Here is a 15,030-nt window from a genome sequence, read left to right as displayed (position 1 = left end):
TTCCTCTACCGTCCACAGGGGCGGGGTTCCAACTGTGCCGACCCAAGCTGCTGCGAGGTCAGGCGCTACCGCCGACCCTGCCCGGGGCCAGGCCAGTGGGGCTCCTTCTGGGCTTCTGTGGGCAGCCCCTCCTCGGTCCCGCGGAGTGAATGAGCGCACAGGACGGCAGCCTGAGCGGGGCGAGATCTCAGGGAGACACCGCCTGCTGGGAATAGTGAATACACGGAAGGGACGGATGGACAGAAGCAGGTGTTTGCTGAGCTCCTGGATACAGCTGTGTCTGAATCCTACTCTCTGGACTTTTCAATCACAGGCAACAATAAACACCCCTTTCCCTTCGTCCTTTTTGAGCTGGTTTTGTCATCTGCAGCCAAACTACAGCAGCTACAATCCCTGGTTCTCCTGTCCTCTCTCTCCTTCCTGCCACCTGGGCCCAATTCAGCTCTGTCCCTAAAGGGAGGGAAATCAGACTCAGCATTTATTCCAAATTGGTGGCCTCCAGAGCCACCCTCTGATCACACCCGGGCCCTGAACTCATCAGGACGCACTAGGAGCTGGCTCAGAATGTCACCAGGAAAAAAAAAAAAAAAGACAAGGAACAAAAAAAGAAAAATCTGCATTCCCATATTCAAATGAGCTCCTGCGGGAGGAGAAAGCAAACAGCAGTGGCTCCTCTGAAGACGTGTCACAGCACCGGACCCAGAGCCCTGACAAGCGCGCTGGCAAATGTGCCTGGGCCGGAACTAGCAGGACAACTGCCCTGCAGCTGGACCTCGGCGGCTCTGCTCGCTCATTATTCCTCATTAGTGGGCCGCGTCCCGCGCGGGGCCGAGCTCTGCAGGAACAGCGCCGGGCACGCAGTTGGTTGAAGGAGAAAGGGTTTTCTAGCACAGCGAGGGTGGCTAATGGCAGAGCCAGGCTGCCCCGTGACAGCACAGGACACAAGGGACAGCGTCCTGCTGGTGTGACGCCGACAGCACCCAACTTTGTTTCCCCAGCACGGAGCTCCTCTGACCCCGAGACTCAGGAGGGGCGGGCGGGCTGCCGCGGGGCCAGGCTGCAGGGTCGGGGCTGGGGCCGGGCGGGCGAGGGGGCTGAGGACCTCTCCTCCAGATGCCCGGAGCGGGGGCACAGCCGGGTGTCAGAGCACCCCACCACACCCAGCCTGCTCTTCCTGCACACCCCCACACCCTGCTGCGCGCCCTCCTCCAAGCCACCAGAACCCAAGACCTGACGTCAGCCTTGACCTCGGCCTTTCTGTCGCACACCTCGTGGGGCAGCTGCCTGAGGCACCCAGAATCCCGCCAGGTCTCCCCGCTCCCCTGCCACCCGGCTGGCCTCCACCGCCTCGCCTGGAGGACTGCAGCCTCCCCACCCCTGCCCCTTGGCCTCTGCCCTCAACCCGCCGGACGCCCTCTGCACCGAAGCAGGGGTGGGTGCCACCACGGTGTCCCCCAGCACCATCCTGGGTGGCACATGTGCCTCTCCCCACACCCTCCCCTCTCTGGGCTCCAGCCGCAGACACGCGCTCCCACTCCCTGTCCCCAGCTCCCACTCCCTGTCCCCAGCTCCCACTCCCTGTCCCATACTCCTGCAGCCCCTCTGCCCAGGACACTGTTCCGTCCAGAAGCCCACCCAGCGGCGACCTCCCTGCCCCCTCCCGTGGGTCTTCACTCACGTGTGCCCTTCTCGGTGGAGACTCACTGGCCGCCCTCTCCCAGTTGGAACCTGGCCTGTGTTGACCTGTGTTGTCCAGGGAGCAGACACAGAGATGGGACTCAGGGTCGTGAGATGAGTGGGGACACCCGTGAAAGATGGGGAACGGGAGCAGGTGAGGGGCTCCCAGACTGCGGTGTGGGCCACAGGACAGGGTGCAGACCCGGCTGCCCCAGCAGCCCAGCCGCCCACGGAGCCCAGCGTCAGGCTGTCCTAGAGTCCCCGCTGTTGCAGCAGCCGGGGCTGTGACACCGCCCTGCCCTCCTCGGTTTTCTGGGGCAGGGACAGCTGAGTGGCACCCCTCCGAGTGCTGCTGGTCGTCTCCCCTGCACCAAGGACCTCGTCCGGGGCTCTCCAGCCACCCTTCCCAGGGGGACCCCCAAGGGGGGAGGCACACCAGCCCCGGCATCACAGCCACTGTCGGGGCTCAGCAGGGGCTCATCCCTCCCCTCCTCCCCTCTGCTCTTACCCTCTGCTGTCACCTCTGCAGGTCTTGGGGGCCGCCTGGGGGTGTGACCCGATCCTCATTCCGGAGGGGCTGAGCCCTGGTCACTGCCTTCTTAGGCCGGGTGGCGGCTCCGTGCGGGCACATTGCAGGCCCGCGGGGGGCACCACGGCACCAGAGGGCCCTGAATTCCACACGTGTCCCCCCTGCAGCTCGGAGTACCAGCAGCCCCAGGTCCTCCTGCCGACCGTCTGCTGCTCCCCGGGCAGTGGACGCTGAGTCCAGTGGGCTCTCCACGTGTCTGCCGCTGAGAGTGGGCCCTTGGGGGAGGGACCTGGAACCCCGCAGAGCCTGGGGGGCACGAATTCCTCAGGGGGCCCCTGGGTCCACGCACTCATTCTTCTCCCGTTGGGAACCCAGCGCCGTGTAAAACCCTCCAATGCACTAGGCTGTGTCCTGGGGGCGGCGCCCATCCTCGCGGGCATTGCCCTGCTGTCCCCGTGCCCTGTGAAGCGATGGTGCAGCGCGCAATGCAGCCAGTGGGGCCCGGGCTGGGAGGTGGTCCTGGGCTGGTGCCATGCTGGGCGGGCTTCCCTTGCCTGGACCGGGCTTGTGTGAGGCCCTGGATCATGGGGACAAGCCCACACCTGGGCAGGTTTGTGAAGACCTTTCAGTGCAGAGGGGGCCCAATGTAGCCCGCCCGCCGCCAGGTGCCAATTTGTAATCCACAAAGAACGTGCTATTTGGGGGCTCAGCCTCGGTCTCTGTTGCTGGCAGGTCACACATTGGGAGGTGGCAGGAGCCGGGTGGTCCTGGACTGACGGGAGTCCATGCTCCTGGCCCACACATGGCCTCTGATGTGACCACTCGGTGCTGTCACGCCACTTCTGGGGATACAAGACCCTTCACATCGGGGCCCACAGTCACTCGACCATCCCCATGGCTGCAGCCCAGAGCCCTTGTCTCCACCTCTGGCCCTTATGGGTCAGGTCCCCAGCCAGCCTCCGATTTGGGCACGGCCACCGAATCTAGATGTTCTCATCTGGGCCATGTTCTGGCTCACACAACACGTCCCACCCGCTGCCGGGAGCCCCACCCATCAGGAAGGCGTGGGCCTCACCTCAGCTCCGAGTCAGCAGCGGATCCAAACAGTATTGCCCCTGCACCACACTCTCTCGAAAGGAGAGCTGGGTGGCACCCCCAGGGCTGGTGGTGCAACACTCTCCATCCCCGCCCTGCTTCATTTCTGACAACTGTCGGACGCACGCATGAGCATCCTGTGTGGGGCCGGCCTCCCTCCATTAGGACAGCTTGGTATAGTGCCTCATATCTCCTAGGTGCTCAGCCAAACCTTGTCGAGTGGATGAATGAACAAGTCAGCCCATCAGTGGGTGAACTACCTCCTATGTGAGGGGTTTGCAGGGGATCTGGTTTTGCTAATCTGCCTGGAGTTTGCGTGGATGCGGCGTTTGCTCAATGGTCTCTTCGTTGGAGTGGACATCGGGCACGTCAAACGCCAGCTGTTTCAACAAATATGGATACTGGGGCCCCGAGCCACTCTGCGAGGGCCTTGGTGAGCCCGGAGTAGGGGCACGCTTGTCCCCAGCCCTTGCCAGCCTTTCCCAGCGTCTTGGAAGTTCTCCGCCATCCAGGCACCCGGGTACTCACTTCTTGGGATAGAGCCCCCACGGCAAGATATCCTGTGATAGCCATACGGTGACCTGCCTCATTCACCCCAAACTGCCTTGGCCAAGTTGGGCCCAGCTCAGGGGACATCAGGCATGTGTCCAGCCAACGTCAAGGCTGACCTCAGGGGCCTTGACCTTAGAGCTGGACCAAGAGTGTGGCCATTGAGTGAGGGGCCTGTGGCCTCATGTGACCTTGGGTAGGTGGCTTCTCTGCTCTACAAAGGGACCTCCGAGCCTACCCACCTTTGAGGGCAGATGGGAGTTAGTGAGGTCATGCATGTAAATGCCAGTAGGAGGCGCTCACCAGCCTTGGCCATGGTCACCCTCAAACTTGGTCCCCCTGGCCTTCTGTCTCCTGATGGCCTCAACTTACCAAGGAAGATCTCCACACTCAGAAAAACATAACTCTTTTGGGTGATACAGCTGGCCCCCCGGTGCCAGGGTCTGAACTGAGTCCATGCGCCCTCCAGCTGCTGTGGGACCAAAGACCTCCAGGGAAGGCTCTAGAATACTGCCGGCCACAAGGACAACCGTGGCCAGGTTCACAGAGACTTCAGAGGGGCTGCTCTCTATGCACACTTGCCCTTGGCCTGGCCCTCCATCTTGTACGATAAGCAACACACAGTCCCCATTCCAAGATGGGGACACCGAGGCTGGAAAGGAGGTCCCAGCTAGTGAGAGAGGGCCAGAGCCCCCCGTCAGCACCCCCACCAAATGCCATCTCCCAAGGCCAGGGGTGAGGGCATCCACACAGCGCTCGGGCCAGAGCCTGCCTTGAGTGGTTGGGGAAGAACAGGGCTGGGGGGGTCCACTCAGCAGGGAGCTGCCGGCTGAGTGTGGGGGACACTGAGTCCTGACCCAGGACCGAAGGTGCAGGAGAACCTGGCTGATGGGAGCCATGGGGTCCAGCGGTGCCCGGCTGCTCCAGAAACTCTCCACACGGCTTGTGTCCCCACCAGCTAGCTGCCCGGTCCTGCACTGCGCTGCCCACCAGGCTCACTGGGGTGTGGTCGGGGTCGGCTGGGAGCCTGTGAGGGGGAGCGGGCTCACTTCTGGAGGGGAGGGGTACAGCCAGGTGCGCAGGGAGGGCTTCGGGGAGGATGAGCTGCGAGAAGCCGTGAACAGTGGGTCCCGGGGGGCCAAGGCCTGGGGTCTCCTGCAGCAACCAGCTCCGGGGAAGGGTTAGAGGGCACCTGCCTCCCCCACTTCCCAAAGTTTCCTAAGTACCTCCTGGGGCCCGGGAAAGGGCTGGGTCCTCGCACCATCAGGACGCCACGGGGGCGCCCGCCTGTGCCAGCGCCTGGCGTCCGGACGGCAGCCCCTTCCCCCGGCCTCGCTGCCCGACCCCCATGCACACTCGCCCATCGCCGTCCTCCTGGAGGCTTCCGCAGATGTGCGCCGCTGGAGACAGAGCAGTCGCTGCTTTCCTCTCCCCCGGGCGCTGTTCCCTGGCTGTCTGCTGTCTGCCTGTGTGTCTAACTGCCGGTGGGTCCCCAGCCTGACGCTGGGTGGCTGTTTCCCCGGGCTGTGGGTGTCTGTGTGTCTGAGTGTGGGCGCATCTGTCTCTCTCGCTGTGAATGTCTCCTGCCGAATCCGTCCTTGACCCTGTCTCTCTCCGCGTGTGTCTGGGGGGGAGGGGGTGCTCCCTCCCGCCGCCTCTCCTCCCCCACCCCCTCCTGCAGGCGCTAACGCAGCCGCCGCAGCTGCTGCCTTGGCTGCGCCCTCAGCGCAGTGACCTCGTCTGTCCCTGCAGCAGTGACCGCCCCGCTGCGCTGGCGGCCGGGGGGAGGGGACCCGGGGCCCAGCTCTGGACCCCTGGCCTCTGGCCGCCGACCTGGGGCCGCGGGAGCCGAGGGGGGCGCGCTGGCTTCCCGGCCGGGTCCACTGGCGCCCCATCTTCCCTTATGTAACTCCACAACTGTCTGCGCCTTGCAGGTCACCCGAGACCCCGCGCGGGCCCTGCCGGCGGGGAGGCTGACACCCAGAGCCCCGCGCGCCTGGGGCCGCAGCGGGCGCGGGGCTGCCGCCCTCGGAGACCCCTCCCATCCTTTCTCCTCCCCCAGAGCCGGAGCCGCGAGCCGCGGGCTGAGCTCGACAGGAGGAGGGGGCTCGCGGGGCGCGCTCCCCCGCGCGGTGCAGGCGCCCCCCCGCCGGGTCCCGCCGCCGCCCCGCGCCCCAGCCCGCCCGCAGGCGTCGCCGGGGCCGAGGCCGGGGCGGGCCGAGCGGCCCCGGGGCAGCAGGCGCGCCCCGCCCCCCGCGCCCCCGCCCCCGCCCCGCGCCCCGCGCCCCGCGCCCGCCCGGCCGGGCCCCCCGCCAGCCCCGTGCGCTCCGGGCTGGGCTCGGCGGCCGGGCGGGCACGCGGCGCTGTCCGTGGTGCTGCCGGCGCCGGGCGGGGCGGGGGCGGGGGCGGGCCGGGGGCGGGGCGCGGGCGGCAGCCAATGGCGGGGGCGCTGCGCGGGGCGGGGGGCGGCGGGCTGGGCGCGGGGCGCACTCGGCTGCGCGCGGCACTCGGGGCGCACCGGCGCTCTGGCGGCCGCTCGCGCTCCCGCCCCGCTCCAGGGCCGCCGGGCCGCCCGCCCCGTGCCCGGCCCCGCCCCGGCCGCGTCCGCGGACCATGCGCCGGGCACCCCCCGGGGCAGCCGGCCGGGCCGAGGGCCCGCGGACGCCAGGCTCCCGGGCCGGGGCCCCTCCCGGCCGCCCTGCCCCGCGCCCCGGCGCCGCCTGAGCCATGGAGCGCGCGCCGCCCGACGGGCCGCTGAACGCGTCGGGGGCGCTGGCGGGCGAGGCGGCGGCTGCGGGCGGGGCGCGCGGCTTCTCGGCCGCCTGGACCGCGGTGCTGGCCGCGCTCATGGCGCTGCTCATCGTGGCCACGGTGCTCGGCAACGCGCTGGTCATGCTCGCCTTCGTGGCCGACTCGAGCCTCCGCACCCAGAACAACTTCTTCCTGCTCAACCTCGCCATCTCCGACTTCCTCGTGGGTAAAGCCCCCCCGCGGCGCGGCCGGCAGGCACCGGGCGTGGACCGGGGCGCGTCCGCTCGGGCGCACGCCCCGCCGGGGGGCCCCGCTGGGGAGGGGGCGCCGGGGCGCGGGGCGGGGGCGCGGGCCGAGTTCGCGGCCTCGCGGCGGGACGGGCGGGCGGGGACGGCCCTCGGGAGGGGCGGGCGGCGGGCGGGGGCGCGGGGGGCGCGGGGGGCGCGGGGCGCAGCGGCCCCGGTGCCGCCGGCTCCTGCGCCGGAGCCAAACAAAGGCTGCTGGCGGACTCGGGACGTGCGGAGGGCGCCGGGGGAGGCGTGGGGGAGGGGACGGGGACGGGGTGGGGAGTCCTCGGAGGGGGGGGGCGGGGGGATGCTCGCAGGAGCGCGCTCTCACGTGTCCGCGCGCGGCTGCCGGCCTGGGGGCGGGGCGCGGAGGGGCCGAGCGCCAGACACCTGTTGGGGCTGCTAGGTGCGTCTGCCAGACGCTGGGCGGTGGGAGCGGCTGGCGCGGCAGCCACGTGCCCCCTGAGCCGGGAGGAAGGCTCGTGTGGCTTCTGATCTGCCGCCCAAGGGCTCTCCAAAGGCGGGGATGGGGCTGGGGTCCCGCGGGCAGGAGAGCGAGGAAATCCTCCTTCCCCCCTTTGGGGCCTGGGAGGACCGGGCGGAAGTCTGGAGGTCCGGTGCCCAGAGGTCCCCACCCCGGGGCCTTCCCTCCTGCCCCCGAGTCCAAGGGATGCCAGTGGGACCCGAGGCTAGGCAGGGCTTGGGGGCCGGTATCAGGGCAGAGGCTGCGCCTAAGGCACAGGGCAGAGGGCAGGGCAAGGGAAGGGTCGCGAGTCCCAGGAACGCGGCCACTGTGCGACCCCCAGGTCCTGCCCGTCTCTCCGCCGCGGTGCGGCTCACCCCCGGCGCCCGTCCAGCCCAGGCTCACCCTGGCCCTCCTCTCCCGCAGGGGCCTTCTGCATCCCACTCTATGTGCCCTATGTGCTGACCGGCCGCTGGCCCTTTAGCCGGGGTCTCTGCAAGCTGTGGCTGGTGGTGGACTATCTGCTGTGCACCTCCTCTGTCTTCAACATTGTGCTCATCAGCTACGACCGCTTCCTGTCGGTCACCCGTGCTGTGAGTCTGGGATGCCGCTGCCCTTGCTCAGTCCTGGGGGGACGGGAGGGGGGTCAGGGAGTGGCCACAACAGAGGATGGCCATATCCTAGCTGTGGGCGGTGCCAGGTGAGCTTGCTGGCCTCACACCTGATGTACTGGGTCCTCTATGGCCAGCTGCCCACTCAGTAGCCGGGGACAGGCAGGAGGGCTGTCTGGACCTGGCATCGGCTGTTCCCGAAGGAAGGGGGACGATTCAGCCTCTACTCTGGAGCAGGTCCAAAGCTCTGAGAGCTGAGGGAGGATCTGGGCCAGAGCCCTTTGGTGGCACCCCCACACACACACGTGTGCATGTGCGTGTGTGCACGAGGGTACACCAGGAAGTCAGGCATCAGCTTCTGGCCCCATAAGCTTCCCTTGGTGTGAGTGGTGACCCTGAGTTAGGGACGCTGGACTGCCCGGCCCTCCCACGTCAGAGCCATAGGGGCACGAGGGCAGCAGCCATGGGAGCACTGGTCTCCCCTTTGCCCTCTCATCTCCTCCTTGGTGGCTCTAACGGTCACTCTGAGCGCCCTCTGCTGGGGGCCACATGTGTCCTAGTCTAGAGAGGCCATGGGACAGAGGGCAGAGCGTGGGGTGGGGGTCACGTCCCAGCTCTGTCCCCTTGAGCCAATCCACCTGCAGTCTCCGCCTCCCTCCCTGAGCCACCAGGAAAGTGAGGACAGTAACAGAGATGCTGAGACATCCAAAAGGGGGTCAGCACAGAGCCTGGCCCCCGGTGGGCACTCAGGGCACAGGGGACAATGGCAAGACACTCTCGGGAGCTCACAGCTGCTGGGGGCGTACCCAGGCAGACTGGCCCAAGGGTCGCGTTTGGGGTTGATCTGAGGGAGGCTCTCCGGCTGCAGGAGAGCGTGCTGGGCATCGGCCAGCCCAGGATCCGTGCGGGCAGGAGAGGCAGGCCCTGCACAGAGGCCCAGAGGCTGCTGGGGGGAGGGGGGACGTGGGGAGGGGGGGCGCTCCCAGCCCCCGTGGCTGCGGCAGGGCCTGGTGCCCTTCCCTCCTGACCCAGCCTGTCCCACGGCAGGTGTCCTACCGGGCCCAGCAGGGCGACACCCGGCGGGCGGTGCAGAAGATGGTGCTGGTGTGGGTGCTGGCCTTCCTGCTGTACGGCCCGGCCATCCTGAGCTGGGAGCACCTGTCCGGCGGCAGCTCCATCCCCGAGGGCCACTGCTACGCCGAGTTCTTCTACAACTGGTACTTCCTCATCACGGCCTCCACGCTGGAGTTCTTCACGCCCTTCCTCAGCGTCACGTTCTTCAACCTGAGCATCTACCTGAACATCCAGAGGCGCACCCGCGTCCGGCTGGACGGGGCGCGTGACCCCGAGCCCGCGCCCGAGGCCCAGCCCTCCCCGCCGCCGGCCGCGCCCGGCTGCTGGGGCTGTTGGCACAAGGGGCGAGGGGAGGCCGTGCCGCTGCACAGGTACGGGGTCGGGGTGGGCGAGGCAGCCCCTGGCGCCGAGGCCGGGGAGGCGGCCCTGGGGGGCGGCAGCGGCGGGGGCGCCGCGGCCTCACCCACCTCCAGCTCTGGCAGCTCCTCCCGGGGCGCAGAGCGGCCGCGCTCGCTCAAGCGGGGCTCCAAGCCGTCGGCGTCCTCCGCGTCGCTGGAGAAGCGCATGAAGATGGTGTCCCAGAGCATCACCCAGCGCTTCCGGCTGTCGCGGGACAAGAAGGTGGCCAAGTCGCTGGCCGTCATCGTGAGCATCTTCGGGCTCTGCTGGGCCCCGTACACGCTCCTGATGATCATTCGGGCCGCCTGCCACGGCCACTGCGTCCCTGACTACTGGTACGAGACGTCCTTCTGGCTGCTGTGGGCCAACTCGGCCGTCAACCCGGTCCTCTACCCCCTCTGCCACTACAGTTTCCGACGAGCCTTCACCAAGCTGCTCTGCCCCCAGAAGCTCAAGATCCAGCCCCACGGCTCCCTGGAGCGCTGCTGGAAGTGAGCGGCCCTTCACGGCCAGGGGGGCCGCCGGGGAGGCCCTCCCACTGCCACGCCCCCAGCTCTGGTCTCCTGGTCGGGCCCCTGGCCATCGGCCACCCCAGGGGGCCACGCCTTGTCTGCAGCGCACCCTAAATGCCGCGCAGCATCTCTTAGACCATCTGCCTGCGGTGGAGGCAGCTTGGCGGGCTGGCCAGGGTGGCCCTTGTGCCTGAATGGGAATGTGGACGCCTCCCCTGCCCCCAGACGCTAGCTGCCCCCCAGGGGGAGCAATCCCCGCCCTGCTGCCCACCCTCCACAGACGGTCTGGCGGCCAGTGTCCACCGTTTGCACAGTTACCGCTTGGTGTCCTTCCCGAAGCAAGTGACGCAGCGTCTGCCCCCGCACGTGCGCACACCTGCACACTGTCCCCCCCCAAACGAGCCTGGGCCGTTGGCTCCGCTGCTGTGTGTTCCCTGCTCAAGCCCAGGCACCAGCAACTTCATCCCTCCGCCTCTGACCCCCTCTGCCCCCAAAGTGTCGAGTGCCCCCCGGGAACCTCGCGGCCGTTCTCTGCTCTTCCATTCTGGGTGTTTCAGGAAGATGAAGAAGAAAACACGTCCGTGAACTCCATGTTCCTTGGCTGTTTAATCAAGAGAGACAAAATTGCTGAGGAGCTCAGGGCTGGATTGGCAGGTGTGGGCTCCCACGCCCTCCTTCCTCGCGCTGCTGCTTCCGGCTGAGCTGCGCCAGCTGCTTCTGCCCACCCCGCCCCCGGGCTCGGGGTGCTGAGCCCTGACTGGCGGCTCCGAGAGCGGCCGGAGTCCCGGACGCCTGCTTGTCCAGAGGCTGCCCCTCCCGCCCCACCTGCTCGACCAGCTTCCTTGGGCTGAGGGGTGGGAGGGGGACTGGCCATGTCCCGAGGGTCCCGAGGCTTCTGCAGGGCAGCCCGAGGAGACCGGGGTCCCCGGGGCGTGCCCAGTGGAGGGGCCGTTCGTTCGCCACGTCCTGTGCACCCCGTCGGCGCTCTGCATGCTCCGCTCCCCGCGTGCCCGCTGCGCTGCCCTGCAGACTTCGAGGTCACAGTAAAGTGTATTTTTTTATTGGTGCTGATTCCTGAGGATTCCTTGGGGGGGCGGGCTGCGCTCCTGTACTTCAGGGAGACACGGGACCACCCAGCAGGGCATGAGGAGCAGGTGGGGAAGAAGGACCACCTGGCCTGTCATACAAGGTTTGATTCGGATCCGGGGCCGGCGCCCCTCCCAGCAGTGCCCCCCCACGCACCCCTGTTCAGGCAGGTGACCTGGTGCTAGGAGGGCCCCCCCACCCCGTGCAGCCTGCCCACCCCCCAGGACCGGGGTTCTCATCTGTCTTGGCCATGATCTTCCACCTGGGGAGCCGCCAGGAGGCGTGAGGACTGGAGCAGAGTTCAACGGGGGGGAGAGGAAGGGATGGGCCCAAGGAGGGGAGGCCCCTTGGGTGGGAGGGCGTGAGCACAGTCCAACGGTCAGTCCCTGCAGGCTCCACGGAGGGGGCAGACACTGCTCCCAGCCCAGGTGCTCAGAGTCCGTGCAGGAAGGGGACAAGAGCAGCACAGCTTAGGGGAGACACTAACTTGGGTGGGCCAGAAGCCACCTCCTCCGGGAAGCCTTCCTTCCTTTCCAGCACTAGAGCCCTCCCTCCCCTGGCGGCAGGTTCTCTCCCCCCACGTTGGAACTGCTTCCGCAGGATTCTGACCACAGCCTCGGGTCCCACGGCAGACAGAGCCTGTCTCGTGACGCTCTGACAGCAGATGCCGCGGGGCCCTCTCCAGCCCCCAGATGCAGGTCAGCAAACTCTCATTCTCGCCGCTGCAGAGCGAAGCTGTTCGCAGCAACATTTCAAAGCCTTCCTCCTCCCGACCCCTCTCACCCCACAGCTGTGTCTGCACCTTCATTTTCCAAACGCCCCAGAAAACTCCCTCGGATCCTCGTCGGGCCCCCTTCCCTGCACTATCTCCCTCCGCCGCCAGGGGCCCCCGTGGCCGAGGCAGGGTGCCCCGTGGTCCCCCTCAGTGGCCAGCGGGAGGGCCGAGCCCGGGGGCCGCCCTCGGGGGCACAGGTTGGGGCGGGCGCAGCAGGGGACGGGGTGGCAGGGACCGTGGGTGCCGCCGTCTGCGGGGCCCAGAGCGCGGGCTGGCCCCCGCCCCCACCCCGCGGGCGACCGTCGCCACCGCTCGGAGCCCCCTGGGGAAGGCCGAGGACCCCGTCCTCCGCGCCAGCAGCACAGCCGGAGCCCTGGCCGCCCCTCCGCCCGGCCCTGCTAAATGGCTACAAATTGGAGATAAAAGCGCAGGCTTTCAAGCAATTTTGTCTTCAATCTCTGGAAACCGCTGCTCCCGAGCTCCTGCGTGAGGACGGAGGAGGAGAGAAGAAAGCCACCGAGTCTATTGGGCCTGAGTCCTGCAGCAAACAAACACGCCAAGGGGCCTTTCTCCTCCGAGGGCCGCGCGGGTGGAGGGGGGCGGGGAGCCGGCGCCGGCGGGAGGGGGGGGGGCTCCGCGAGGTCGCCCACGCCAGCCGCTGCTGTTTGTTGAGCACCTACTGTGTGCCGGGCCGAGGGGGTGCTGGGCCGCTGGGCCGCCCATCAACAGCCTGCGGACAAGCGGGGCCACTCCCGCGGAACGAGGACTGCAGGACACCGATGGGGATGGGCGGGGGGAGGACCTGCGGGCGGTGGGCGGGGACCCTGTGTCACTCATTGGTCTCCTGAACACTCTGACCCCAAGGGGCGCTCCCCAAGAGGCCGCGGGTCGAAGGCAGAGCGTGCAGGATAAGGGGTGGCCCGGGAACCGGCTCTGGGCATGTGCTGGGTGGGGGTCCCTCCCAGGCTGCGGTGAAGACCTTGCATTTTTAGGGTGCTGTGCCGGCAACCCCCACCTTTCTACAGAAGGCAGGTCGCCCCATGTTTCCTTGGGGCAGCCAGGGCCACGACAGCTGGGGCGCTGAGGCCGGGCTCTGGAGCCCTGACGTGTGGGGGAGCCGCGTGGCCGTCTGTCCTCCGCCGCCCCCGCCCCGTGCTTACACCCGTGGCTGCCAAGAGCCTTTCCACCATGTGCTGGAGCACGCTCAGTCCTCGCAGCTGGCCCACAGGGGGGGCGCATCCAGCTCTGCAGGTGCAGGGGCCAGGGCTCCAGGGGCCGGGCGACACCCCAGGCCCCGAACCCAGTGGGCTGGGGGGCCAGGAGTCCATCTCCCCCTTCCTCTGGGATCCCCCCGGGCACCGCGGGGACCGTGCTGTCGGGAAGGGGTTCCGGGAGCCTGGGGCCCAGGCCTCAGTCGGTGGCTCTCTGCTGTGTGGTGTGCAAGCAGCCGGGAGAAGTCACCCCTGCGGAGCCAGCAAGCAGAGGAGAGAAGGGGGGGGAGACGAGCTGGGCTGTGGAGGTGGGGGGCCCCATGCCCAATTGCCCGGGGCAGGCAGGAAGGCAGGAAGTGGGTTTGGAGGAGAAACTGAGGCCGGGGGCAGGGACCGCCATGGCTTGCCCAGCAGGTCTGTGTGGAGGCTGGGACTGAAGCCAGGGACCCATCGGGGCACCTCGCCCACCCTCCTTCCTGTCCAGTCGGTCTGAGGGGCCAGGCAGCGGCTCCTGGGCCTCAGTTTCTCCCTCTGCAGAATGGGGTCAGTCCCGGCGCGGGGGACAGGGGGCGATGCGGGAGCAGACATCGCTGAGGCCCTGCCGGGGCACTGGCTCTGCCCGCCCATTGTTACAGGAACGCCCGGTGCCCCCGGTGGGCAGCGCTGTGCTGGCCTGGGCCTCCCGCCCCCCACAGCAAGGTGCTAGCTGCAGGCGCCGCCGCCCTGGGACCTGGAGGGCTCACCCTGTTCCCTGCCCTCCCTCCCTCCCTCCCTCCCTCCCTCCCTCCCTTCCTTCCTCAGAGGGGAAAGCAGCCCAGGATCCGAGGCTGGCTAGGACTGGCCCCCCGCCCCTGCCCAGGGCCGCAGAGGATGGAGGACACTTGGCGCCTGACACCCGGGGGACTGGCCCTCCAGGCCTCTGGCCCGTCTGGTGACCAGAGCTGCATGGGACCATCCCAGAGCAGGGCTTGGGGTGGAGGGTCAGGCAAGCCCCAGAGGGGCCAGAGTTTCGTCTGGAGGACATGTGAGGGCGAGTGGCGGGGTGGACGGAGGCAGGAACTCTGACTCCAGCCCGGCAGGACCGGGGAAGGGGCAGGCCGGAGGCTGGAGAGGCCACGAAGGAGGGTGGCCACGGTGCCCGGCCCAGGGGCGTGCTCAGGCTGAACTGGACCGGCTCCCCGCGTTTTGCACTCGCTGCACCCCAGGCGCCTGTGAACCCGCTTCTCATCTGCGCTCACGGGGCCTCACGCGCGTGTGGCACTCCTGCCCTTTTACAGGTGAGGACACTGGGACACAGAGAGGCCGAGTGAGCGGCCCGAGGTCACACAACTGTGAGTGGCTGAGTGGGTGCTGGTTTCCTCCCGTGACCACCTTCCCAAGCCTCAGCCCGCGGGGCCACCTTCCCGGTGCGGCCCCAGCCCACCGCCCGGGCTCCTGCCCCCTCGGAAGGCGCACGCACGCTCCTGACGATGTCCAGGGAGTCTGACCGCGCTGCCCCTTCTTCTTTGGGGAACCACTACCCCTCAGTCCAGCGGGTTCGCTCAGAACCGCCGCGGTAGGTGGGGGCGGTGTGCGTGCCCAGCCCAGCCGGAGGGCTGTGCCGGCCTGGGGCTCGGGCTGGGATCTGGGAAGCAGGTGTCCCCTGCAGCTGGGGTGCTGGCTGGTGGCCTCCGAGGCGGTCCTCGCTGAGCCCCCCTCAGGAGGAGCACGGCCAAGGCGGAGGAAGGGCTAATCCAAGGCTGAGAGGAGGCAGCTTCCTGGTGCCGTCGTCTGAGCGCCTGGATCCAGCCCTGCCTAAAGCTAGCGCCTGGACCTTTCTGTTCATGAGTCACCGAACGCCCTTTCCTTCCTACAGCTGGCACAAGAAGAGGTTGTGCAGCGCATGGAAGAGGTCTTGTCCAGCAATACCCGGCCCAGGCCGGCATCCCCCCGGCTCGGGGGCAACCGGTCGTTCCTGCCCGTGGGAGGCCTGTGTCTCCGACTAATAAAAAATGGGGGAAGTGAATTAATT

The 15,030-nt window shown here is 68.2% G+C and overlaps 1 protein-coding gene and 1 long non-coding RNA gene across 4 annotated transcripts; one reads left to right on the top strand and one right to left on the bottom strand.

Annotated features, from left to right (window-relative positions):
- On the bottom strand, nucleotides 1-5,844 carry LOC112674227 (uncharacterized). Of its 2 annotated transcripts, none has more exons than XR_003145336.3 (3): nucleotides 2,186-5,844; nucleotides 1,679-1,743; nucleotides 1-205 (listed from the first exon to the last, which is right to left on the bottom strand). It is a non-coding gene; the product is annotated as an uncharacterized LOC112674227 (long non-coding RNA). The 2 variants fall into 2 exon arrangements; XR_007405464.1 differs by having other exon boundaries at nucleotides 1-202.
- Nucleotides 5,845-6,562: 718 nt separating this feature from the next.
- On the top strand, nucleotides 6,563-11,018 carry HRH3 (histamine receptor H3). 2 transcript variants are annotated; one of them, XM_035705584.2, is made up of 4 exons: nucleotides 6,563-6,827; nucleotides 7,778-7,944; nucleotides 9,010-9,407; nucleotides 9,510-11,018. In XM_035705584.2, exons 1-4 carry the CDS (start codon nucleotides 6,578-6,580, stop codon nucleotides 9,928-9,930), a joined length of 1,236 nt encoding a protein of 411 aa, XP_035561477.1. In that variant the 5' UTR covers nucleotides 6,563-6,577; the 3' UTR covers nucleotides 9,931-11,018. The 2 variants fall into 2 exon arrangements, with proteins under 2 accessions (XP_035561477.1, XP_025326391.1); XM_025470606.3 differs by having other exon boundaries at nucleotides 9,010-11,018.
- The last annotated feature ends 4,012 nt before the right edge of the window (nucleotides 11,019-15,030 follow it).

The sequence above is a fragment of the Canis lupus genome, chromosome 24 (genome assembly GCF_003254725.2).
Source record: "Canis lupus dingo isolate Sandy chromosome 24, ASM325472v2, whole genome shotgun sequence".
Taxonomy (NCBI): domain Eukaryota; kingdom Metazoa; phylum Chordata; class Mammalia; order Carnivora; family Canidae; genus Canis; species Canis lupus.
This window is presented reverse-complemented; position numbering and strand designations above follow the sequence as displayed.

Coding starts and splice junctions, on each gene's coding strand:
- HRH3 (XM_025470606.3), top strand. CDS start 6,578: ATGGAGCGCGCGCCGCCCGACGGGCCGCTGAACGCGTCGGGGGCGCTG. Junction 6,828..7,777: donor CATCTCCGACTTCCTCGTGG/GTAAAGCCCCCC, acceptor CCTCTCCCGCAG/GGGCCTTCTGCATCCCACTC. Junction 7,945..9,009: donor TCCTGTCGGTCACCCGTGCT/GTGAGTCTGGGA, acceptor GTCCCACGGCAG/GTGTCCTACCGGGCCCAGCA.